Source organism: Neodiprion fabricii, chromosome 4 (genome assembly GCF_021155785.1).
Source record: "Neodiprion fabricii isolate iyNeoFabr1 chromosome 4, iyNeoFabr1.1, whole genome shotgun sequence".
In the NCBI taxonomy this organism is placed as follows: Eukaryota; Metazoa; Arthropoda; class Insecta; order Hymenoptera; family Diprionidae; genus Neodiprion; species Neodiprion fabricii.
The window spans coordinates 34837233-34865100 of NC_060242.1; the positions used below are offsets into that span (position 1 = coordinate 34837233).

Consider the following 27868-nt stretch of genomic DNA (forward strand, 5'->3'; position numbering starts at 1 on the left):
AGGGTGCAGAGATGCCTTGCGTCACAGTTCGTAATGAGAAGATGTATCATGTACACTGTACATACGTCAAAAGCAGCTCGTATTCATTGATCCGAATTGACGTCGGAGGTTCGTTATTGAGCTAGGCAGTTGTGAACGCCACCTAATTGCGCCGTAGTATTCCGTAGTACTACGCCGGTGTAGAGAAGTGCAGCGACGCGGGGTAGCTTACTACTATTTAATGCGTGTACGTGGTAGTCGGGAGCGGTATAGCAGACAGGTAGCCACGGCCGGAGGGTAGGGGATGATGAAAAAAGCTGTGAATGCGCGAGGACATTCATTCAAATCCCACCCAATCACGTATCAAGTAATGCCGGGATTAAAGAGCGCCCTTCGGGTGCACCCACACCCTCCTCCTACACAGCGAACACAATTGCCGCATCACGTATTACGTATAATATACCTATATAATATAAGCTTAAGGATGCACGATCGTCTAGGCGTGAAAAAATGAACAAGCAAAAAGAAACGAAATTACAATAATCGATTATCGTAAACGAGGAGAAGTTCTTTCGCCTATCACGTATAATGTATAGGTAGATATAATTAGGGTAGTAAGTATGTACATACATACAATCTATCGACCGTCATTTGTTCGATACAGAGAATCCCTGTTATGTCTAATTTACGGCTATCTCTTGATATTTATAAGCGGCAATCGGTATTGATTTGCGACGTTATTGCCAAAACGAACGACACGTCGATATACGTGTGTTATATAGAACAGTGCCTTATGTGCCGTCGTATATACATACATATGTACGCATACATGTAAGTTTGCACGTATCAGAGATATATCTAATTTATCTCTTTGCTTCCGGTAATCCAGAGGTCAGATAAATTTTCCGTCCACCGCGGCGATCAATTTTTACTATTCTCAATCAACGAGGCTCTTGCGTCGATATTCCAAAAACTATCCGTAACCGGAAGCAAGATAAGGCATATGCGTAGTATAATATAAGATGTATAATATCGTAAACTTAAATGTTCAGCATTTATACTCATATTACGAATGTTCCAGACGTATCATGCGTATACGTGATCAGTGTACGATATCGTGCAATTTACGAGCGTATTGATTTTTCTCCTCTTTAAGGATACGTAGTTAAGAGAGAACCCTCGCGTTTACATCCGAGAAGTCGTCGTCGTTATACATCGAATTTTTGGAAAACACGTATAATTAGCCGGTGATGGTTTCCGTTGCAATCGTATCTCAATTCATTCCCCGGAAGGCTAGAGCCGGCCAGCCGGGTAAAAGCACGATCAATCATCCCGGTGGTATCGGGGTGGGATCTTAGCATCGCCGTGCAAATATTCGAAGGCTGCAGCCTTCCGGGCGTTCCTCGACGGTTCCGACGCGTTCCCCTTCGCCTAGACCTCGGTGCCTTGTGGCAATCTCCGGATACCACGGGACGGGTTGGGCCGGGTCGGCTCGCCTAGCCCAGGGGGTGGTTTCGAGTGGTCCTTGGTTATCCCCGCTACGCTCCGCCGACGTCGTTCCCGTCGCCCTCGTCGTCTACCTCGATCATCAGCGACCATGCGCCGTATCGTCGGGCAACATGTCCGCCGGGAGTTCCGAGGGTTGAGCGATGCAGCGGGATATTATTACGCCGGATTCTTTTACCCTGAATCGATTGACGTGACCGAACGTATTTATTGAAAACTTGATTAAGTTCATCCTTCGCAACAACAGTTATATTGCGTTTAGGTGAATTGTGATTGTGCCGTTTATTGTGCTAGATTTTCACCGAGGGGGTGTATTGATTTTGATGTTCAAAGGCCCGCGGAGTGCTGGTTCTAGGGGTACGTTTCGATGGTTTCTCACTTTTTTTTTTTTTTTTTCATTCTCTTCGTTTTTCCGTGCGTGTGTGTGTGTGTTTTTTCCAACCTTAGCGTTTATTCTTTTATCTTTATTTATTTTATTTTTGCTTTTTTTCGCAGTTCTCTCGTTTTTTTTTTTTTTACCCCACTCTTTAACGTTTCATCCTTGTTTTCATCCTCTCAATCGTGGCAATTGAAATTATCTTTAGACAGCGAACATAACGTATTCGAATCTGTGCAAACGAATTCTTCTGACTATACGCGATACGTGCAGATTATCACGGTACTGCGTGTTCAGCGGGATTACATTACTTCGGGTCTTCCCGTTTGTGGATTAGTACAACCGCCTCGGAATTGCTCGATTTGAAATGTCGTAGGACGGGTTCACCAGCTCCACACCAACCGCCCATAACGTGTATTTTATCGATCACTGGAGTTTCCGTAGCAATATCATATCATATTACAAAGTTGTTCCCGTTATTCGTTCGAAATCGTTCGCCTCATTCGTTCTTGCGCGAAGTTGTGCCTTAATTGCCACCCTTATTTCGCCACGCGATATAAATCAAAACAACTGTAATCCAGCCCGGGATCTGAACTAGCTGAAAACCAATATTAATTATCTCTTATGATACCTTAATTCGGTGCGTAATCAACCGGTTCATCTACTTTTGTTGTATCATTAATATTCCGTATTCTTATCTTTAAAGTTCAACGACGGGAAAAAGCGGCTACGGTATTGTCGTTATCATCATCATTATTATTATTATTATTATTATTATTATTATTATTATTATTATTATTATTATTACACGAGAGGAATGAAGTATTTACAAATCCATTGACACGCCTCCGCATGCCATAAATATACATACCCATGCATATATGTATATACATATACACATATATACCTGTTTATGAATAAAGAGTAACAAATCTAAAACCGAGTCACATACTTATGCGTAGTTGGAATAAATTCCTTCAATTCTACAGAGGCTTACACCATCGGCTGTGGCGAAGAAACGAATACGTGCATCACAGAATGAGCAAAAGATCACCACGCTGGCTTACCACGGATCTGTCTGCCCTTCAAGGCACTACGGATGATCTTTAGAAGGTATGGATACAGAACGGAGAGAAAAAATATTTCAAGCAAATCGTTCTAATCTCTGAACCGTAGATAAATCCATTCCCTATTTCATAAGTGTGCATATGTATGGTGCATTCGTATAAACGAATCGTCAAAAATGTGGAAAATATTTTGAGATGTGACTGATGAGAACGTTTTTTTCTGTATTATACCAACCAACGACACTTATAGGGTCGGATCCACCCCAAGGTTCTTTTGGATTTAATAATTCGTTCCATGTTGTTCGCGACACCCTCTACATTCATGTGTAAACGTGTTGAGGGTACCATCTGTACCAGCTGTACCAGTTCCCACATTGTTATTCGATGGGCGAATATACGGAATTAGCGATGTCATACCTGTATATACTCGCGGGCAGGCAATAGTACACGTACACGTATGGGTGGGTTACGTATGTACGATATTCGGGATACTGGGACAAAGTGATCAATCTCTCGATGGAGAAAACTGCGCACTGTAAAACTTGAACCGTTGTATGTGATAAGCCCGTATTTGATAAGCCGCAGTATTGATTTCTCTGGAAGAATTTTTTCAAGGCCATGCCGACTGTTGTTTTTATCACAATTGTTGTCGAGAAACGAATTGCGCTGCACAAATCGTTTCTGCGACAGTATTGATTTAGAGTAGATCGTAATCCTGCAGCTCTTATCCTTCTCAAAATCTTTTAACGGAACTGATCTCGCATGTGGAAACTGCGTAACTGATATCGTTTCTCCTCAAACACCCGGAAGATAATCTTATTCTTAGCATTGTCTTGAATCGTCTGAAAATTCATCGAATGCCTCAGATTATTCCTATCTCGCTCAACTTACACGCCAAAAATCTGACACGAACCTGATTTACTCCACTGTAAGCCGGTTGACCGCATGCCCCGGTTTTCGCTGCCACGTATGTGGGTACACGTGGGCATGAATGAGTGATGAGACGTGTGTGTAATATGTGCATGATAAAGTTAATCATTAGAGCCGAGGTGAAAGTGTAACGAGTATGCGGATTTGCCCACAATCGATATTTTAAAAACACTCGTTCTTTGCGAATTTTTTCGTAGACACTCGTTCACCTTTTATATACGGCGAGTGCCTTGTAAATTACTCATTGTTGACCAAAGAACTTTTACCAACTGTTAATTTACGGTACAAAAACCTCAGAAAATAATTTTTAACAAGGTCCCAGATTGATACAACTATCCTGAAAACTTTGTGTTTCAATTGAATGTTTCTTTTTTCCTTTGGACTGCTTCAGTTCCTCAAGTTCTGGAGTATGGACTTCGTTTGATTTCAAATTTAACCCTTTGCGAGAATAATAATTTCTCATCTATCGAATGTTCAACCTCCTCTCTTATACGTATCAGACACTGTACTCCGGTCGGATTCTTTGAAATATGATCCTCATTTCAATCGAAGATTAAACTTAAATATTAGGGTTGTATCTGTATAATTACTCGAAAGGTTATATTATCAATGAATGATTTTTTGCGTTTCGTAGAATGTGTTTCTTGCTTGAACCTTTTTTAATAAAAATTATGCTAAAAAATTTTCATCCATCTCTGAGATTCTCTGTTTGCGGGCAACAGTGATATAGAGTGAATCCAGACTGATTGTGAGCTTTCCTCGACGTAGAGTCATATAAGTATACCCCAGGGTATATTATCTATATAAATATGAAATATGTGTAGGTGTAATGAAGATGAAGAACGTGAGTGCCTCCTGAGTCACCTGCAGTCTCACGGGGCATCTCATCTGTCACGTTATAGACTGCAACCCGAGTAATACTTCAATATTGAATATCACACGTTGGAGGCTGCACGTCCGTTGAGATCCGCGCGAATATTGAAATAATATCAAACGCGTATAATATCCGACTGGAATTCAAAATTCTTTGCTCAGTATTGAGACTAGGCTTGACGGAAGAGATTGCCAAGTCAGGCAGTCTTCCGTACTCAATGGACTTGCATGGCTTACGGATCATGTATTTACTCGAAAACATTTGCTGCGAGGTTTCAAGGTGAATTCTTTCCGATACTGCATTAAGGAAGCGGGTATAATATCATTTCATCAGTCATAGATCACGCTTTATTCGACGGAAAATTATCAAGTTTTTTTCGTTATAATTTTCAATTATTCACATCGTTGAAAAAAAATTTTCTTATGAGAAGAAACGTGTAACTGTTTTTGTTCCAACGAATTGAATCAGTTTATGTACGGTTTGTTACCGAGTGATAGACGTATCTTATATAGCTACCAACGTTGTACGTTATAAATGAGGGCTTGTTACTCGTTGTCGGTCTATTTATAGGCCATAGCGTAACCCAGTCTCCAAACTGACGATGAGAGCACTCGCGAAAGCTAATTAAGAATCAATGAGAGTTTAGCCGGGAGTGGTGGATGGGCAACTGATGTTAAGGTACAGAGCTGCGACCTTGACCCGTAACTCTTTTACCCCAAAATACCAAGGCCCATAAGCCCGCTACCTCGACCCGGAACATCTCCCCATATGTATATATGCTTTTATATAAATCCACCCTCGTAAAACAGAGCGCGTGATAATTTTGTTAAACGCGTATCTCGCACTCTGTTCTTGAATTCAATCGTCGAGACGCTCTCTTAAGTGCGACTTAAGCATGTCTCGTTAGTTAAGCGAGGGTCTCGAAATTAATTTTGTGTCTTTCGCTGTTTATTTCTTTATACCGCATTTCCACGCAGGGATACTCGTATTATAATACTGAGCATTATAATCTGAGCATCAATCCACTGTAATTTCATTGAAAATGAGCGCAAAAAATACATTTTTTACTTTTCTCGCTTATCGTTACGACCCCTTCTAGGGAAACGAACTCTTGGTTCGTTCAGCGTTTACACGCTGTACGGTTAGCTCTCTTTTTATTTCTCGCGATAAGAGAAGTTGCAAAAAGACGGTTCAATGAATGAAGTCTCGAGTCTCGATGTGTGCGAGAGAGAGAGAGAGAGAGAGAAAGAGAGAGAGAGACAACCCGGCTATACACAGAGAGAATCGTTTAAGTAACAGTAGGTTATATCTTCAAATACCAAACCAAGAACTCCACTTCACATTATGAAACTTTCTACTAACAACCGACTTCCAAAAGTGCACGTTATACCTACGTACCTTATATAATACAAGACATTCCTGAGAGGATTTCGACCCGATTGAATCCAACTGATGCCTCATGTATACGTACATCCACAAATCAGTCAGAGGTCATGATTCAACCTTGGGATAGCGTCCCTACCTATAATTCGGCTTTAACATTAGTTTCGGATTGTAATTGATTTGTTGACTGCTCTCGCTTGTGATCATTTTCCTCATACTTACGTCTTTTTTCACCCTTACAGGCAGAGGGCATGAAGCACCGAACTCATGCAGTGGCGAAAATACGTACGAATCAAGTACGGTGGTCGAGTTGGTGTCGGTGGTCCGGTTGGTCAAGGACAGCAAGGGCAGCAAGAGCAGCGACAGGTGCGCGTGGTCCAGCTGCAGCGGGAAGGAGGCCGAGGATTCAACTACGTCTTTCATCAGCCTTGTCAACCCCCGGAAGCTCAGCGCAGCTGCAGCGCTGCAGCCATGCTGTGCTGTGGCCGCAGAAAGGTTCGTTCGCCTTTTCCACCCAATTTTCGCACTTCTTACGCAGTGCGAGGAAGAAGAATAAAAATTAAAAAAAAAGATTGCTAAGACTATATGCGTGAATAAATCATCGCTCGTTCCTTTTCCCAGCATTCATCGCCCGTCGAAATGCTAAATACTATCCATAAATTAAGTTTCAGAATACACCTACTCGTTTGATTTTGCGTGTAGACTCCAGTCAAACAAATGGTTGGGTTGCAATTAGTTACGCCTGCTGTCCTGCCCACGGGTTCGCTTGGCTGTACACGTAGTTGCCTGTGCGTGGGGGCTCGTTAGTGCATCATCTCCAATCCAAAATGTTTGAAAAGTATCAGTTTGCGGTAAAATGAATCGCCGAAAATTGTTGGATCCGTTTGCGCTACTTTCGGTTGAGAATTGAGAAATTTCGTCACGCTACATGTAGTATCATGTTATATATTTCCATAATTAAAATACGCGAAATAGTTTTGAAAACATAATATGCAGCGCGGGGTAAACGAGGAATGGAGTAGGACCAGGCTAGGATGAAGCGTGCCGAAGGGAAAAGTTTATTTAAATTCTACTAATGATCTCGTTAAAATAATAAACGATGTCATTTAGGGCAGAAAATGTAACTTTCAACGCCGACGTATCAACTCGTATATGTACTTGCATACATATTTTGTACTACTTTACTCGTACACTAGTTGTATGCGCGTAGGTATGTACCTAAAGTACTTTTCTGCAGCCGTTTTCGTGCTTGGGGGTCCTTTCACGGTTTTTCTCATTCTCTGCACCCTCGGCCTCTGCAACCACCTCCGTCGAGTAATCAGGGCCGTTACTTTTTGGGATTTTTTTGTTGCGAGTTTTATCACACTTGACATTATGATATATATATACACACTTGGAGGCTTGTGCGAGGTAAAAATAAAGTTACGCGCAAGAGCCGAGCTTCGTCGTATAACGCGCGGCATAGGTACCTATAATTTTGACTTGAGTATAGCTCTACCCATAAACACGGACATACATGCGGGTGTTCACGGAAAGGATGTAAACTAGTTCCAGAAAGCAATGGAAAGCGGGATAGAAACTCACGCAATCCCTACGTTTATGGAAACCACTAAATATCAAATTAACGTTTGAGCTTGCATTTTGCTTCTGTTACGGGCGCAGCTCGAGCTCCGTGCAACAACGTGTAGCATTTGTAGGAATAAAGAGAAAATGCACGAAGAAAAATATTCTCACCTATGAATAGATATTGACCATGCATATAATTTTGTTTATTAAGAGTATTACGTATAATTACTGTTCCGTTTATTTCGCAATAATAGCGATTGAAAAGGGATTAGAAAAAGTAGCTCCAAAACTTCGTACGATCTGCATAGACGGCCTCAATTTTGATTTACCCGTAGTTGGTATAATGTTAACGTTAATAGCTATAGCCCATATCGCTTCTTCTAATTCGAAATCGATATCTAATTATCTTTCACGTACCCTCCTATAACGCTCTCAGCTCCTTGTTGGCTCTGTTCTGCAATTCCCATTCCCGTTTTCTATCGCTCAGGTATAGGTATACCTATCTATACCCCGCTTTACCCTCGATGAAATGTGCAAGTGACTTAACACATACGCACACATCGTTACGGAAGAAGCATGCATATAACTGTGTAATAAACTGACGTTATATTTGCACAGTAATTCGTAGTATAATTCTGGCTCGAAAGGTATAATTGATTACGAGCTGAGTGATATACCGTGAGTTTCTCAACATGCGAAACGGTCCGTGCGCCTGACGCACTTAGGCACGTCATGTTCACGGTTGACGAATAGTAACTTCGGTTGCCTGCGTCAGCGCGTCAGGCGCACGGACTGTTCTGCAATATCGAGAAACTCACAATACGTAATATAATATGGGGCTTGGCTCCCTGTTTTCTAAGAGTGAAAAAGCCATGGAAACCTCTAAGATAATAGTAAGAAAATTATAAAAAGGGATGAAACTAAAGAAACGAAACAGCTGGCTCAATATAACGTGCAACATGTCTGTTCATAGCAGAGCCTTTGATTCGTTGTGTCAGCCAGGAAATCATCTTCTCGAATGGCCTACATATGGAAAATAGGGCAAAGGGGTGGGTTCTTTTTTGTCAGGCCATACGAATTGGCGCATCGGTGTACCTCCGAAGGAAAAGAGGGACTCTAGAACCGTTGAAGTGTTGCGGGCTAATTTCGGTGGTTCAATTAACAAAAGAATCTGGCTTTGACAACGGAGCGTAAACTTATGAAATAATCATCTTCATTCACTTTGAAGCACGCTACCTGCTCATATTCATCGATTTGGCTATTATCCCTAACGACCGACTGAATATTCTCACCTATGCCATTCCCAATAGCATATTTAATTACCCCCACCCTCCGTCGGCTGCTGCCTTCGGTACTCACCTAAATACATACAAAAGCTTTTAGTAGAAAAGCAGGTATGCGAAAATTCACCCATGCTTGACAATAATTATGTACAAGTGTATGCGGTCTAGGCAAATCAGAAGTAGTGAAAGAATGTCGCAAGCTATAGTAAGTAGCACGTGTCTCGATACTGTTAAATGGTGAATTCGCCATTTATGCAGGGCTTGAAATTTAAGCCGGCGGCTTCAACTGCAGTTCAAGTGGGTTACGCTTTAGGGTGCACGCGTGGTTGCGCCCCGAGGTTGGGAGTTGCGAGTTGCCGTGCGTGTTGTACGCGCAACCTACGGAGAGAAATTCACACGGCCACTTTCCTCCGCGAGCCTTACCTACTCTCGGAATTCTCGCGGTCGCGTTGAAACGCAGGCGCATTCGGACAGTATCGTATTGCAGGATTGCCCATGCACCCCTCTTCATCCCCCTCGTCACTGATCCAGCCCTACGTGCGTACGCTTGCGTGCGACGTCTGTACTACAAGTTCGTCCGCGCCCTCGACGTCCACCTCTTCCTCTTGGCAAACCCCCTCAGCTTCCTCCTGCCTCGCCGCACCCACCGGGCAGCGACGTCTATCATCCCCCGGTTTTTCACTTCGCCCCTTACCCTCTGCCGCCTTGCTCTACCCCTCCGCAGCCATCCGACGACGAGAGTTGTAGAACGTAGAGTGTGCAGCGGCGTTGAAAGAGGGTGTGAGGTGACGTCAACGGTCGATATCCTATCCTCCGTAAAAAGAGGCGCACGCGTAGGCGGCACCATATACCTATACCTATAGTATATATAGGTATACACAAGTATATACGTGTATGCATGTATGTATGTAGTGGCTTCCCGCCATATTATTCGCAATGGGGTAGCGCGATGTGCGATAAGGCCGGTTGGGGGTACTGCTTCTTTTCCCGTCAGGTAATTTCACTACTGAGGAACAACATACGTGTATATGTCTATATAGGTACATACATAGGTATAACCAACTGCAGTTTACGACCTCTCCGGTATATCGTGCTGTTCGGGGTTCGATTGTGTGTTACACACCCCTGTGCTGTACTGCCACGACCCCCACACCGCGAATCCATGAATCGTCGACTTGTGGTTTCCCGACTGAACTGCAGCTGAGCCGTCAGCACTGCCAATTCTTGTAGATGCATAATGTATATATGTATGCGCAGTTTTACGGAACGTAGGATAAGTAGCGGTGCTCAAACTCGTGGGCCATCCCTCGTGTCAGCTTTGAAGTCAATTAAAAATTATTCCCTAAACTATGATAGCTTCATTCATTCATACATAGAGAGTATTCTGTATGATTATCGTGCATTCATGGAATTAATTGACTATCTGTTATATCCTGTCGCACATTTCGCCAAGAAGTATTATATATTTATATGCCTTGTGAGAACCGCGTAGATTCTCGTTTCAGTAGTCATCGAAGTACACGGTTTTTTGAAAAATTACAGGAAATTTTAAACTTCGTTCAATATACCGCTGGAATAACTTTATTGTATTAGAAAAATTTACAATTTTCCAAAGATTTTGCTTACAGAATTACAAATTCAATATGGAAATTGAACATTAAATTATGTACAATTTTATTTCCTGTTGCGATAAATATATTATTTCACAGGATCAATTCTTATATAATTTAATAATTTACCCTAAATATTGTTACCACGCGTTTTGACAGCTATAGCTAGACATCAATAAATTACCGTATGAATCAGTTCAATCGGGGTAGTATATTCTATGGGGATACTCTTGCATTAGATTGCAATCCACATAGATTCCCACATCATAATAAAACAATTATGTGAATATCAGTTTTGATTCACTTGAAACTTGAGAAATCAACCTAATCTAAAAACGACCAATTCCAATTGTATAATAATATTTGATAATATCGAGCTTACTGTAGTGCCACATTTTCTGTCGTGCCATCAGCACTGTAAAATTTAAGCGGACCTTGATTTCTTAAGCTAGGTTTCTTTGCTTGAGATGAATCTATAACCTGCAGAATTATCTGTATACAAAAGCACAAAGCATTACCATTGTGGATACTATAAATAATATAAAATGACAACTGTTTTCAGGAGGGGCGGGGGGAGGTAACAGACATAAGTGCAAGTCCTGGACGGCAAGTCCCCGTCAACCAACTGCGTCCAAAGGAACCACCACCTATGGTGATTCAAGGAGATTTCAGAAAGGTATAAGAATCAACATGCTTATTAAACGACGTGTTTCTCTTTCTTGTATAGTGCAACTTTTCAAAAAATTATTCTAATAATAAGTTTAAATAAAATTTTCAAGTCTCCGCAAGAAATGGGAAAAATTATAGTACAAATTTGCAAACATAGTAGTTTGTCAATTTTGTCAATTGCAAATGAATAGCATTTTACTCCCTGACATAGAAAGAGTTTTCGTTGCAGGTCAGTGGGATAAGTACGGAGATATTCAAGCAGATCGAAACTGTGGAGAACGATCTCGATGCATCAACTGCTGCTGCGCTAGAGGCTGTGGATCGGCGCGGAGAAATGGTCGTTCGTGTCATAGAGCCACGCCAATTGGGTAGGCAGGCTTCGGAGGCTGCCAAAAAGTTTATGGGAATGCAGGTCCGTCCAAGAGAATATTCACCTATCTATAATCATGGAAAGAATTAGATTTGTTGTTATCGTGTGACACCGATTCTTGGAGGTATTTGCTATAGCAAGCAACACCCAGACTATGATTTCAATGAAGTTATTAACGATTATTTGAATATATAAAATTATATATATAAAATCTCCTAATTTCAGTGTTATACTTATTGATCTCATTTTATACTTTATATTTATTACCTGTGTTTCTCACAATCTTTTATTCAATACCTAGGATTCAAAACATCCGGTGCATTTAGTAGAAATTATTAAAAGGCCTGGACAAACTTTGGGTCTTTATATACGGGAAGGCAATGGAATAGACAGAAACGATGGTGTTTTCATATCAAGAATTGCGCTGGAGTCTGCTGTTTACAACAGTGGATGTTTAAAAGTGAGTTGAAACTATTGGAAGCAATTAGTGTGGACTTTCTGGGTATACTACATAGTAAATATAACTACACTTCATGGCATCTATGGTTATTCTAATTGATTTATGTAATGTAAGTAATTCAGTAAGATGTAGATGAAGTATGTTTAATTCATTAACAATGCAGCAAATTTTTCAGGTGGGTGACGAGATTTTGGCAGTCAACTTGGTCAGTGTCTCGCACATGGGTATCGACGACGTAGTAATTATAATGTCAATACCTCGAAGATTAATCTTAGCGACGAGGCACGGACCTCATCAGCCAGTATCACACAGCCGTCAAAATGAGCACAAAGCCCCTCCTGTTGTTGTTATAAAACGAGAGCTCAATGAAGATGAGAGTGATCATGCCACAAGCAATCATATTAGGTACAATCACTATTATTTTACTGTAACACATGTTTGCTTAAATGAAAGGAAGATTCTGGCTAGGCTCTTGTCAATGATTACCAAAATTCTTGGGATTCACTGCCGACTTTCGCAGGGATAGCAGTCGTCGACGAGGTGATGGAAGAGAAATGTTGCCATCTCGATCCAGGCTCGGCCTAACAGGTCTCGGTTCCAGTCAGGATTTAGGATCTAGTAACGGAGATCTCTATTATAACTCTAGGCCCGAGAGTCATTGGTCATATCAACCTCCTCCGCCACCTGTTATCACTCATCAACCAAAGCCATCAACTACGCAGCATTTCCAACCATACGAACGTGGTTATCCAAAAACTCTGGAAAGTCTGGCAGAAAAAGTAAGTTTCAGTCTACTCTTAATATCACAACAATCTGTCGAGGCACCATAGGGTGAACTAGAAAACACTTTGATATCAACAGATATTGTTGATTATATTAACGCATTTTTTATTTGCCTTTTAACATGCACTTAAATTATTAATATTCTTGACTACATTTATTAGGCCCATCATGCAAGGCTTGATGAAATCATTTCGTTGATATCACAAATGTTATCTATTTTAACCTGTGAATTCAGAATCTTTAGATGTTATAGATAATGTCAGATCAGCACCCTTTTATACCTGTCTGCACTATTCAACACTTGTTTGCCCTATATTCTGTGACATTGTGTATATCGCAGATTGAAAACATCAACCAATATCCAATAAAGTATACAACAATTCATTAACTGTAGTCAGCTTGCATATTGTTGATATCTGCGTCACTCGGATTGATGGAACAAGTGCCTGACCAATCAAAATTCTAAAAATGTTGAACTCAATAAATATTGTGGGGATTACGCAAATCTTTATTAGTAATGTTGAAGTTTTTATATATACATCGTTGACGTACTATAGCAGGTTTCTATATTTTTTCAAACTTTAAATGGCTCAGTTCGAATTATTAAAGCAATCGTCTCACAATAATTGGAAAATTAGTCTGTAATAAATTAATTTGGTTTTCTATCATACAAAAAAAAAAAAAAAAACACGTGACAGGCAAGGAGAAAAATGTAAATAATTATTTACTGCAGCGTGAAAATGTTTTTACAAACATAGACCATATTTTTGATTTTTGCTAAATCTGAATGACGCAGAAAAGGCAGTATGCAGTATGACTCAAATCACGAAATTTATTTACTAATCGGTTCTGAATGAATGCTACATTGAAATTAACCAGGATTTTACAAAGGTAAAGACAACACAACATTTCTTGATAAACTAGATTTGATATATCGCTGTGGCATACACTAATTCTTTCGTTATCTCATCCTAATGCTGTTTTTTCTACATACATATATATATACACATCAATATATATCTTTTAATTTATTTCCCTTAATGTATAAGTAGCACTTGATTGTCTAAAATCATTGGGCAATGTAAAGTGGCGAAGCTATTCAAAGATAATAATTGCAGTTACGTTCTACGTACTTGCGGAATAAGCTAAATATACACAATGCCATTATATTACTACATTTCAACTTCACTATTTTATTTCATTTGATTTCTTCACAAATAACATCACTTTACTTCCCCTTCCTTTTCTGCAATTAATGAAATAAATCACGCATTATTTAAATGTATATGTTCACTATCAATCATTACATAGGTATATTGTTTAACACTTTTGTAGAAAAATGTTAAGTTATTCAATTATTATGGTATGAAAGAATTATATGCCATGTATTATGTTGATTAGTGAACCAATTTGCATTGACTTCGCACGTATCTACTTTAAATTTTTCATTTCAATTATTGTATATGAGTAAAAGTATATACCAATACACTAGAGTGTGAGAGAAAATTTTTGCATAAAAATATATTTTAACAAAAAAAATATGTGTATTTATTATTAATGTTAATATAGTATAATTCCAACCGAATTCAGTTTTTTGTTAGAAATATTTCCTTTTTTGAAGAAATTAGTATTTGTTGAATGTTAAGCATTGAAAAAATGTTATGACTCTCACACATCTACAGTCTTACTTATCGTAGCATTAGATTTGAATGGTGGAAAATGTACAATATAATCTGTTGGTAGGTACACTCATTCTACACTGGACCTGTGATGCCATCGAATAGTGGACGCCGTATGTCAACGGGTGGCGGAATGCAATCAGTTGCCGGCAGATTGTCAGGGCAAAATCAAACTGGTCATTACGGATTTGCACAACATACTACTAGTGGCAGAATCATGCCTCGCAGCGGATCCGATCAACATTTGCCTCGTGTTGATTACACAAGCATAACTACACCTGCTCGTCATACCTTACTGAGATCTAGTCTGAAATCTGGTAAATCAGAATAAGCAAGTTAATATCAAACACACACGTATGTACAGATTAAGAAAAATGTCTAGACTAACTCAATATATTTTCAAATACTTGTGTGATTTTTATCAAGACAGTAGAATGGATGTAGCAAACTGGACTATAATACATCTTGAATACCCTTATAACATAAGTTCTCAAACGCAATAATTATTGAATCTATTTAAACAGGGTCTTCGACACTTCGTTACAACTCACGCTACAGTACCCAAAATGATACTGGATCATCTTCGCAAAGGCAGGGACAATTCGGCACCTTGACCAGAAGACATAGACCTTCTCTGGATTACGCTTCTGATACAGAAGCGACATGCTCTAGTTCACCTAGGTCGGCATATTATCACTACAGGCACAATTTGAATAACCCTTCACAGAGCAGTGCTGTATCTCACTTAGCTACACTCTCCAGATCTCAGATCGGGCAAAGTTCCTCAGGTATATACATATTCGTTTACAAATTTTTTCCTTATTTATATCGTATTGATTGCAGTTGTATCAAATACCGATGCTTGACAAATTTTATGATATTCGCAGTCTGAAATTTGTATAACATGTTATTGTCAGGGTTACGGTCTAATTCTTTACCAAGAAGTGGCAGAACATTACCGCAACAGCCAGGCGTTCGAACTGGACTTAGTACCGTTACATCTGGTCTTATAGATCAAGAAGATAGCGATGGTGCTTTGTCAGCTCCTGAACTGCCTTCTATTAAACGTGATCGAGGTACTTGAAAGACTGGTAAAAGTAAAGTAGAATACTTGGAATTCAACTAACCGAAAGTCTCTCGATCTGTTACAGGGAGAATACCATCATCTCCGAGTGTATTTACGTCAGATGAGTACAGAGCATGGTTGAGCCGTACTCCAAGCACTAGTGCACTTTATGAGCAGATCAGGGCTACCACCAATAGACCTCCACGTTACACATACAGTGCTGAAAATATCCATGCTGCTGCTAATCAGGTTCTTCTACCTTTCCGCTTCTTAAAAATTGTTTGATTTTAACGTAATATCAAAGTCCAATTGATTTTCACTTAACTGAGTTTTAATTAAGGATACTTTCGTCTTCAGTAGTAATCGTTTCTTTCCGTATGTCACATGTAGGCTGAGTATGGTGGCTATGGCTCTTATCGGCCAATGTCCAGCACATTGGATCGGCTATCGACAAGGTCTGCGTCTGCTCAACAAGTAAATCTGGCAAATTTGCGAGCTTCGACGGCTATCAGTTCATCCTGTCATCGAACATCATCAAACCCACGGCCAGCATCTGTAGCTTCCAATACTCGATCATCTTTGTCTAATACAAAGACTGCTTTAACTAACTCAGCAAGTCAAAGAGCCAGTTCTGTTAGGAGAATTAGGAATTTGTTAGATCTAGAGTCTACGAGAAATATACCAAATCCTACTCCAACTAGAACTCAAGATCAAAGACTGCTAGATATAAACCCTGCAGGTGAATTGCGGTGATCATATTCCATTTTTAGTAGAAGTATACAAAACTCACATCATAGACACCTGCGTATGTGTTACTTATAAATTTCATTCTGTTTCTTTTTTCCTGGTTTAAACAGAGTTCCTCAAGTATAAAATAGAAAAGCCACCAACAGTAGGAACCCCTAGTTCCACCAGCTCTTTATTGAGTTCCCTTGGTGAGGGAAGTGCTGGAGGGGATCTAGCAAGTGGTGTCAGTGGACTACTTTGGGTCCACTTGTTAGCAGGCCGTGGTCTACGATCTACCACTTCATCCTCGGCAGCTACTACCCCATCAACACCATCCGGACAACCCAGCCTTGGTAAGTTGAATTGAAACTCATTTCGTACATGTCACATAAACATATACTTGAAGAATTATGGATTAAACTATGACCATCATGTTGTCTCATATTTAATATTTAATTTTCCTTAACAGGTAGTTGCGGTTTGAGAGATCTGTACTGTGTATTGGAGTGTGATCGTGTTCACAAAGCTCGCACTGTTGTGCGTACGGGGGATCTGATGTTTGACTGGGATGAAACATTTGAGTTGGATTTGGTTGGCAATCGCCAATTGGACTTACTGGTTTATTCGTGGGATCCTCAGCATAGACACAAATTATGTTACAAGGGATCAGTACATTTAGCAACTCTGTTGAAAGAATCTCCACTTCATCAATTGGCACTGAAGGTCGAGCCACGTGGTACTCTTTATTTACGCCTTCGATACACTGATGCTCACCAAACTTTTAAGCGGCGTGGACTTCCAGTCTTATCTCTTGCAACAAGAGTAGCTCCACTATTTGGAGTTGATTTAGATACCGTGGTAATTATCAGTAGCATATTTATGATATTATCTATAGTTTTACAGGTTATGCATCGAAAATTTTCTTCATAAAGAGGAATTGATTTCATTCAACGTTTTTTTGACAGGTGAGCCGGGAAAGCAAAACCGGAGGTGTTCCCGGTGGAGTCTCGACAGCTTTGGCAATGTCAGGTACCCAGAATGTTCCTATTATCGTATGGCGCTGTGTTGAAGAAGTCGAAAGGCGGGGACTTGATATAATTGGTAATTTGTTATGTTTACGAATTTTTAAAGAATTTTGCCTATTTTGATCCCGAACTTCGAATTGAATAGTTATAATTCAAAATCAAAATTAAAATTTGACCTCTGATGTGCTGCGATGATATATCTTTCAGATTTTTTAACTCTAATGTAATGTTTGCATGTAACCAGGCCTATATCGATTATGTGGATCTGCAACAAAGAAAAGAATACTGCGTGAGGCATTTGAGCGCAATGCAAGATCCGTTGACCTTTCACCGGATAATGTCCCTGACATCAATGTTATAACAGGTATAAATCTATGAAGGCTTAAACGATATCGGAATAGGTAGCAATCGAATATATCATTACTACAAATCGTCCAAATTTTCTTCACGCAGGAGTTTTGAAAGACTATCTGAGGGAACTGCCAGAACCATTGTTTACAAAGTGCCTCTATCAAATGATGGTTGATGCACTTGCTGTTTGCCTACCCGACGATCCACAGGGTAATGCTAAACTTATGTTCAGCATACTAGATTGTTTACCAAAAGTCAATAGGGTGAGTTCATTATCGATCCTCATGTCAGTCCAGTAAAATGATAATAGCTATTATCAATAAATCTCTGCATGGTCTAGACGATAAGTTAAAAAGATATCATTACAGTGAAGTATACTGATTTGAATTTATCATAATTATTCGAATTATATTTCAATGTCATAGTGCACGCTGATATATTTATTGGATCACTTGGCAATGGTTGTATCGCAATGTAACAAGATGTCTCCAGCAAGTTTGGCAGTTTGTTTCGGTCCAGTATTGATGCTTCATTCGGAAGATAATGCACCCCCCTTGGACTTCCAACAACCAATTGCAGTTCTTAAGTATCTCCTTGAAATATGGCCTGTGAAGTCAGGTAATGTTATCATTTGTAACATTGATATGAAATGATGAATGGCGTGTCATCTTGTTGTAACCTTTTACATAACGTACCATTACTAAATTAAAGTCTTCATACTGTCACATGACAATTTGATCGATGACAACGACCTGATCTTGAAACTGAAATTATGGGATAACACATAAGGGCCAAGTAATCAGCAGCTCGTTTCACAGACAGTTCGGAAGATTTCTTCAGCCGCTTCAACGCTAACTCGAGCTATGCCACAAGTCGGTCACAGCAATCAGTCGGGTCAGTCGGCACAGGGCACATTGGGTCGCACCGGGCTGCCTTGGCAGCAGCAACCCTCACATCATCATCCGCCCCCCAGTACAACACCCGTAACGCTTTCAACCTCCACTCGACCTCCACCACCAATCAAGCCGCGACAGGTTAGCTAAAAAATTTGTAGACTTAAATACAATGCATATACTGAAAAATATTGTAATAGTGAGTGTTGTAACATGCTATTAGGTAAGTAGTTATACTGTATCTCAATAGTGGGCCTAGGTTTCGAATACTTTATTTTTTTCATAGCAAGCAAAAATATTTGGAATGTAGAGTATCGGTAATAGCATAAAAAGCTGTGACATATTGTTTACGCAAGTGACTTAAGCTTGAGACAATTTCAGACTGTTATTGTTGTGTACTGTCAGTTATGCCCGATGATTAAGCTTACGTTGTTTCATTCTTTATTTAAAAAAATGTATCTCTGTAATATTTTTCTGAAATCTTGCTATGCAAATGAAGGAGTATCTTACATTATTAAACAGGCAACATAGTAGTATTATTGAGGGATATTAATTCATAGGAATCAATGGACAGAAATAAAAGGCAGGCCACGTGCGGTACTTCGATTCCAGGATATTATTATGCATGTAAAAACTTATTGTACTACCTATCATTTAAAAGTAATGCTTTTGATGTCAACTGACCTATTTTTTCTCCTTGATAATGTTAAATTCTTAGTAAAATCAAAGTCTCTGAGAGGAAAAATTCGCTCAGTTTACAAGAAGAACCTAGTATAATTATACATTGATTTGTTTGAAAATGATGATCTTGGTGGCAGTAAAATTAAAATGAGAGTGTAAATGTGCTTCTTCAAAATTTCAAACGCAATTTCAGTTATTATAAACTTGCAGCTTATGGTTAGCTATACTGTATATATACTATAACACCTCACGCATGTTGTCTCTTATACTTACATAATTTGATCATCAATTGTTTGTTGAAAGCTATACTGTTGCTTATGATCATATTAAAATATGGTTTCAATCGATAGTTTATACTTTACATCATTCTACATAGTAATGTTTGTTTTATATTTTATTTTGGTTGGGCACGTATTCAGAGCAAGCGCAAATTGCCGGCTATTCCAAATCGCTGACAGCACAGAGACGCCGCTTCTTGCACAGGTATTATTATTATTTTCCCCATCTTATTCTCAACTTCACTATAATCTATCGCAATGTGTGCATTAGATGATTCTTAGACTAATTATTAAATGTGTTTAAAAGATTACACAGGTTTCTATATCATATTCAACAATAGTCCATCGATATCGGAAAATACATAACTCTTGGCATGGGTATTATTTTATGATCACATTGCAAGTCATACTTTCAATCATTTTGCATCCATCAAATAATGGCTGTGTTATTATTAACATCGATCGCACGATTTATTTGATTTCATTTATTCCCTATGTAATTGGATTCGGATAAAATACTTGAAAATTACGTTTGATGAGAACTCTTCTCTGCTAAATACGTACAACACGAACCATATGGTGAACAGTTATTCAAAGTAAACACGCGTAAATAATGGATAATGCGCAACAACATGCTGTTTAAATATAAGATAAAATCTGTTGAATAGTTGAGACCAATGCACTATATATACATACATATATATACATGTGTATATTTAAACGGGGTGTGGTGTGTGCCCATACAGGTGATAGTCTCATCCCCCGGTTCGCCTAGCAGCGAAGAATCAGCTTCTCCGGAACCAGTTAACAAAGGACTTGGCGGGTTGGGCTTCGCTAGTAGTGAAACGACTGAACAAATAACGCCCACTAGTAGCGTGGATACAGAGGAAGGAAATCCTGCACACCCAGAGGAAGGAGAGCGTGGTGTAGAAGGTGATGCGGAAGCGAGTGACGACGATGTATCAAAAATGCGTTAAATGATGCTGCTTCGTAACGTGTACAAAATGGAAAGTCAATTGTGAAGCTGCGCTAAGTGAGTATCGAGATGGATATTCTTTCAATGAAACGCTATAAGAAACAGTTCTTTTATCAAAGAATACATTGTTATATAAATTTTTAAATATTATGAATAGGATTACCATTCGTTATGAGTCCGCGTTACCATTTGGTCAAATTTGAAAATAGTCTTCAAATCGCCTCTGTTACAAAACTTTATCCTGATTACTCAGTCTCCTAATCTAATACTGCGTATGAGAACAATAGTGAACGTGGTTTTTTTTGTTCCATCTTCACACATTATCAATCAATACAAATCGAAATAAGCGACATTAAAAAAAGTTCATTTGTAATTAAATCCACTACTATTTACATATTGGTTACGAAAAGGTCGATTTATACAATATACTATACATATATAGAAATATCACGATATACATGTGCTTTTGATAAAGACTATTATTCATATAGCGTTAGCTAGACCTACGTACGCAACTATTTATAATGAATAATAATAATAATAATGAATAACGATTAAATAATAATATGGAATATAAATTCACAATATTGTATATGTGACAATAGAAACCATGGAACTCACCAAATGATAATAATTACAAGTTACGAAACACTAACTTTTAACCATTAATAGCCAGTATTATCATATGTTTCTTTGCCCATTGCATCCTGTGAGAATATAGACACGTATGGATGGGTCAGAGATTCTAAAGAAAAAACTATTAAGTAAAATAAATAGACAAATGCATAACCAAAGTGACAAAGCCATAGCTTTGCAAATATACCAATATTTGTAAAATACACTTTCGCACAGTTAGACGTATTGTGAAAAAAATATTTAATCTAGGTCGATACATTATATGACGATTACAATGAACCATAAACGTATCTAATGCCGTGTCTTGGCCTGCCCAAAGAGCATGTTTTAGTACACTTAAATTTATTCGGAGTAATAACAACGTACACAAGATATCTCTCAGTTCGCAGAGGTCTTGAGCCTCTGTACACGAAAACTGGAGGTATAAGAGCTTGCATACCATTAATCTTTTATGTACTCTTATTGCATATCAGCCATTTACAGACGATATTTGCAAGAGTACATATTAGAATTTGAAGGATAAGAATATGTACAAGATAACCTGGAGTAAAATTTTTCCAAGTATAACTCCAGGATTCTGTGCGTTGGGATGAGAGATGTGATAGTCATCAAAGCTTCTCTTTGATCATTTCATTTAGGTTCTTTTCGAAATACATCAAAAAGCCTCCATACAGGCTGACGTGTGCTTCTTAATTCAAATGACACGGCTACGACATCTTTTTCTATTTTTTCAATAAACATTTTCTTTATACAGATTTTTCTGAGCCCAAATTTTATTGTACAAAAAATTGGAACGAAGTCCTTCTGCAGGAAATGATCATCATCGTCTTTGTATTCCGATTTAATCTAGTACTAACTTAACACAATGGACCATGTTTATCATACTGAAATGTTTCTAAAAGTATTTTTCTTTTTCTTCATTTATTCAGGTCAGTCACGTAATGACTGTCAATAAATCACAGTCTCTTTTACACGTGTACATATATTAGTTGATTATTGCCTATTGCACGTTAAATCGTTATATTTTAATTCTTGCGCCGAAACGCTGGATTGTATCTGTTTACTAAAAAAAAAAATTATAATAATAATAAAAATAATAATAAAATAACAAAAATTGCTAAAGCCACGTGAGGAAATTCCTCTCAGAACCAAGTAATTATAATCATAATCAGCTACTTATTTAAATGCGTTGCTGACAATGAGTGTCTAATTTTTTGCAATGTAATTTATCGAAAGTGATTTATTTTTACCATTATACATAATCAAATATGAATCAAGTATTAAAAATATCAAACTAGTAAATTATAAAATACAAATAGTGTTTACTTTACGAAATTGCTATTTGATTGATTGAAATGACTGCGATAAGATTGTCGAAAAATAATAATGCACAGCAATTTCGTTTGTATTTCGTACGAGTACAAATGACATTCATTTCTAGCTATGGTTTGCAATTGTAACTGCAATTTGGTTCTGAAGGAGCTGCGATTATCAGAAAATTGTTATGTGTTTTAAAATGCATTGAAGTATTTATACAATAATTGTAAGTATGTTGAACTTTCATTTCTATTTTATACAAATTATTCGTTTGCTATCATTCTAATAATTCATTCATTGGATCATGCCATGAGTTATAATAAGAACTGTTACATGTTTTGCTCCAAGAAAGATATTGCACATATTATTTGACAGGGTATCCAAAGAGAATAAGATATCTAGGATCCAGTTCAAAATATTATAGGTGTGTTCATAAATTGAAGTAATGTCAACTTTTGCCTCATACGATAGTTGGACTACCCTGTATTCGATGTTACTTCATAGTACTGAAATACCCATGTTCATATTGGTCATTTTACACTATTTTCATGTCAATACGTCACATCACTATGCTATATGTTATAATGTAATTGTTGAATCAAAATCTGGAAGATAGAAGTATTATATGTATACAATATATTGTAGTCATAATTGTCATTAATTCACATAAAATAATCATGAAGTAATATGTTGAAAAGTAGTAGTTGTAAATCAATTAATTGTTACTTGTACTATTTGCAACATATAATACTATTTTATATCGTGTGATAATTGCCTAATACATACATATACATACCTATAATATGTCAAATTCCTGGCTTTGAATTCTTGGAAACCATTCAAAGCTAGATTTATTGTATCGTATACTGACGTATTGCCATGGAAACGCCCACGTCTTCACAGTTACACCTGTCACACGAGTCATTGTGTAGGATAATTTCAACAATAATTGAAGCATATAGGTAATTGAAAATGCTGGATAGTAAATGTTTATGGGCCTGCGAATATCCTCGTTATTATTTTGGCACCAACCCATCATTTAATTAATATGCATTCCATTTTTATATGTTTTTCATTATCTATTTTGAAGTAAAAATTACTGACATTTATTCGATACTTTCTTTTGTATCTAGCACTGTTAATAAGTAAACTTCCAATTACCCATGTGATTGGGGATTGCTAAGTAAATGTAAATGGAACTCTATGTACATATTGACCCGTTGCAACAATAAGTTATCATTAAAGGCTAAAAACTTTTATAGTTATTTGAAGACAAAACGTACATACATACACACATGCATACGAATATGTATAAAATTTTTGATCACAGTTGTTTAATCATGTAAATATTTTTACAGACCATAGGTCTGTGTTGAATCTCAATTTTTTTAAACTAATCTTCCCTAATAACTCCAAACACATATCTTTGAATTACTCATCTTTGTATTAAATTATCATCATATTATATACTGTAGTACGTATTACGATGTATCAAATAAATTGTAAGATATGTATTTTGCATATTACGGTACCCCAGTTGCAAGTAATGATAAATGAAATATTTCAAATGATATGAAGCTGGTGATGTGTATGCATGAGAGAAAATTTGCAATTTAACCAAGTACCTTACAGTTATTTTAGTTTTCTTATATTACAATTATTCTAAAACTACACAAAGTTTTTATCTAATTATATCTGTCCTCGCGAATTTTTTCATACTTTCATTAAATTGTATTGCAGTTTGGATCAATCATTTCAATTGGAACAGTTGCAATAACCAATCAAATAAATTCGTATCAGAAGTAATTCTGATATACTGTGGAATACAAAAAAATTTTAAATTCAATAATTAATCAGGAAGTTTAGATATGGTATAGTCTGATTGCATCTGTATTATTGCAGTCTCAAGATTGTTATAATACATTATGTCAAGCTCAGGGTGAAGTATTAACTGTCTTATGTAATAACATCGTTTCGCTGCATAAGTGAAAGATGGCATAAATATATTATGTATTCAATCTCATTCACCTATTGTAAAAATATTTGGCCTTCAAATGGGGTATTTTTTCAATCAAAGCATTGTACTTTCCGGAGTGCAAAAATGAATAGAATTGTGATCGACACTGCATTTGAAATATTTAATAAAAATGATTATAACATTACTCATCTAACATATCAAACAGATCATTAGAGTTTTTTTTGTTTGAAAAAAAAATTAAAATGAAATGCGCATCCTTGATCAAATCCGTGTCCCTGGTTTTCACAACGTCAGAAATTAATCATGTGGGTACATATTGTTGGTTGTAATATTTCAATCATCTTGCAACTAAAGCAAAAAATTTTTGCTCTATACGATATTACACGGTCCTGTCATTGGAAACTGACCCTGGTTTTAAATTCCCACGTATTATTTCTACTTAAACATGATAAAATATGTATATATACAGTATATTACTATATACAATACAATTACAGAATACTTTTGTGTTGCAGATATTTTAAAATTCTCGCAAATTGCGTGAATATTCAAAATTTCCAACGAACTCAAAATAATAATAGCAAATGACACAAAGTGAAGTTAGAGGTATCTAATAATTCTGTAAAATAAGTTGACTTTGAAAAAAGTTTATAATAGTTGGAATGATGAATATTTGAACATTTTTCTTAAACCACAATGAACTGAAAGGCTTAAATATATTTGGTTGTAAACATATCTGTTTAGGATCTTCTAATTTTATATATAGCATACCTCGTGGGCGTTACGTACAACACAAATACATGTAGTAATAATTAGAGAATATTCTTACATTTAATAGGAAAAGTATGAGCGTATGTTTTACACACAACATTGCATGAAATGAAGTCATTTATTAATTGTGAATCATAATCTCATACGCTATTTTACAGCTTGGATCATTCGAACAGAAGAATAAATATTTTTTTGTAAGCTTGTAGAGAAAATTGTTAATTTCAGGTTTCCACCACGTGAGTTACAACGTACATAAAGCAGCGGCAAATTTAAAAACTGTTATTTATTGAATCACTCGGGTGCCACACAACAGAATATTGACTGATTTTTTCAATTTAACAAAAAGAAAATGCGAACATTTCATGAAAAAAATTGTTCTTGATGAAATAAGTGTTTTCATTTACGTTGATAATATTCGAATGATTTCAGAGTTATGGGACCTCTACGTTTTTGTCTGATTGAACATTTCCTTCAAATGGGTGCAAATTTTGCGTTGGCTGTAACATTATCCATAAAAATTGACTGTATTATAATTAGCTAGGCTGAGGTTTGTTTGAAATATTAAGAATTTAACTGTCATACTTATATGCCAGAGAATTGTTATCAATGTTACTTCATTTACAACTTATTAGTCATTTTTTACAATGCCTTATTGCATCGGGTGCAATAAATACACGAGAAAGCAATACCACGCATACTCGAGCAAATATAAAATTTTATAGTGTAATTATACTTTGCCGCTACTTTAATTCAACGTTTAAATAGTATAAATACTTAGGAATCTAAATATCTCCTATGAGTGTGACCGACAGCATTATATCATGTGCTTTACATCTGTTATATATATCTATTAAACAACAATTACGAAAATATAGCTACGGCTCTACTATTATAGTATTAACTTCATAGGCAGAATTGTATTATAATAAATTATCGATCGTTATAAAACACAAATTAAGAAGTAGACCATCTGAAACAACTTTCTTTTCTCGAGTATAGTATTGATAAAATTTAGATCATTCTGTAAAAATGAAAAAACGAAAAAATGAAATGGTTTGAACATAGTTTGAACATAAAGTTCCAAAAAAGGTCATAATCACCATGGGCATAACTAAACGAGAAATGAAGAGTGAATATATTGCGATTGTTACAGGCAATGAAAGAGAGAAATTATTTCGCAGTATCAAAAAATATTACCGATGCTGTAGATGTGAGCATTACGAAAGATTAGTTAATATATATTACCGAATGCTTTATGCATAATAAATCGATTAAAGTACACAACTAGGTAAACAGCGCAATTTAATTGCAAGTAGATCGCATATAGGATTGATTGAGAACGATAAATATAAATATATGTAACAATGTACCACGAACAAATATATCTATCAGTATTTACACTTATAAAATATTATTGAATAAGACGTATGTAACTTGTAACAGATATGACGTTGTAGCTACTATTGTAGAATAGAGTAATCCAGAAAAAAGTACATGCGATAGTGCGGTGATTACTGATTCACAAACAAGTATCACTATAAAGAATATGTAGGAAGCTATTAAGGATTACGATGTAGTTATTAAGAAGTGGAATTTTAAAGATAGAACTACTGTTATTTTGTTGATTGTTTTCATAGATATTTTATTGAATATCAGTGGCTCGCGCGTAAGTTAAATACTTTTGAGTAATTTGTACGAACATCCATCAGCATAAATTACGTGGTATTGAATATTAAATAATTCTATACTCGGATTACAAAATTAACAAAATTTGGGACTTTCTTAATTGTTTCTGAACTAACATTCTGTCAATTTTCAGAAATCAGATATTCGGTATGAAACACAGCGGCACACAAACATCATTATTGTGCAAAGTTGTAAAGTTTGACATTACAAAAACTTTCTACATCAATCTACAAGAGTTCAGTACCCGATACGTTGCAAGCTATGACTGAGAAACCTAACTCCGCAATAGGGTGATTAACTTATGTACATATAAGAAAAGGGTGCATGATGTTGAATATGGTCAGAGTGTTCAAAATAGCACGTGAAACTTTTAGGGCTGAATTTCGTGTTATGTTCCTCCCCATGCGTATTAAAACCATTGAAATATTGTACTCGGCAAATTGTTGTAGCGAGTACTGGTATTTTTCTAAGTTGCAAAATATAATGGATTAAAGACGTTGCATTATCGTTATTAGAGTATATATGGATATTTTTAATAGGAAATAATGTTATAATATTATATATGGTTTGCAGTTTTTAACTACACTGTCGCATGTCACACTGTAGAAATGTACTAATTTATTTGGAGAAACCTTGTACAGCATCTATGATGCATTAATTAACAAAATGTCATAAGATTTGCTTGATGAGTGACAGGTTTGGCAAACATTGCTACATAAAAACTATAGTAGCATGGGCTATAAATGTGTGGATAAACAAAAATAGGAAAAAGTTCATTTAAGAAGTCACTTCACCAAAACAATGTCATATAATATGCTGCCATACATATAAATATATGTCTAAAATAAGGAATATATGAGTAATATATTACGAATAAAAACGTTCTAAGTAATACATCATCTGTTCAGTTATTCCAATTTGATTTTGTATACTCTACTGCTACATATAA

At 36.9% G+C, this 27868-nt stretch overlaps 1 protein-coding gene across 3 annotated transcripts; it reads left to right on the forward strand.

Moving 5' to 3' along the window:
* The first annotated feature begins 1464 nt into the window (after positions 1-1464).
* Positions 1465-27798, forward strand: LOC124180818 (rho GTPase-activating protein 100F). Of its 3 annotated transcripts, XM_046566638.1 has the most exons (22): positions 1465-1842; positions 2851-2974; positions 6358-6610; positions 11137-11250; positions 11473-11655; positions 11915-12073; positions 12249-12478; positions 12594-12852; positions 13736-13747; positions 14600-14852; positions 15060-15323; positions 15453-15611; positions 15687-15850; positions 15992-16340; positions 16459-16680; positions 16797-17185; positions 17293-17428; positions 17597-17716; positions 17806-17966; positions 18129-18321; positions 18526-18737; positions 20302-27798. In XM_046566638.1, exons 3-22 carry the CDS (start codon positions 6383-6385, stop codon positions 20530-20532), a joined length of 4038 nt encoding a protein of 1345 aa, XP_046422594.1. In that variant the 5' UTR covers positions 1465-1842; positions 2851-2974; positions 6358-6382; the 3' UTR covers positions 20533-27798. The 3 variants fall into 3 exon arrangements, with proteins under 3 accessions (XP_046422594.1, XP_046422595.1, XP_046422596.1); XM_046566639.1 differs by lacking the exon at positions 13736-13747 and having other exon boundaries at positions 12237-12478; XM_046566640.1 differs by lacking the exon at positions 13736-13747 and having other exon boundaries at positions 1466-1842.
* Positions 27799-27868: the final 70 nt, after the last annotated feature.

Coding starts and splice junctions, on each gene's coding strand:
- LOC124180818 (XM_046566639.1), top strand. CDS start 6,383: ATGCAGTGGCGAAAATACGTACGAATCAAGTACGGTGGTCGAGTTGGT. Junction 15,612..15,686: donor TTCTATTAAACGTGATCGAG/GTACTTGAAAGA, acceptor GATCTGTTACAG/GGAGAATACCATCATCTCCG. Junction 16,341..16,458: donor GCTAGATATAAACCCTGCAG/GTGAATTGCGGT, acceptor TGGTTTAAACAG/AGTTCCTCAAGTATAAAATA.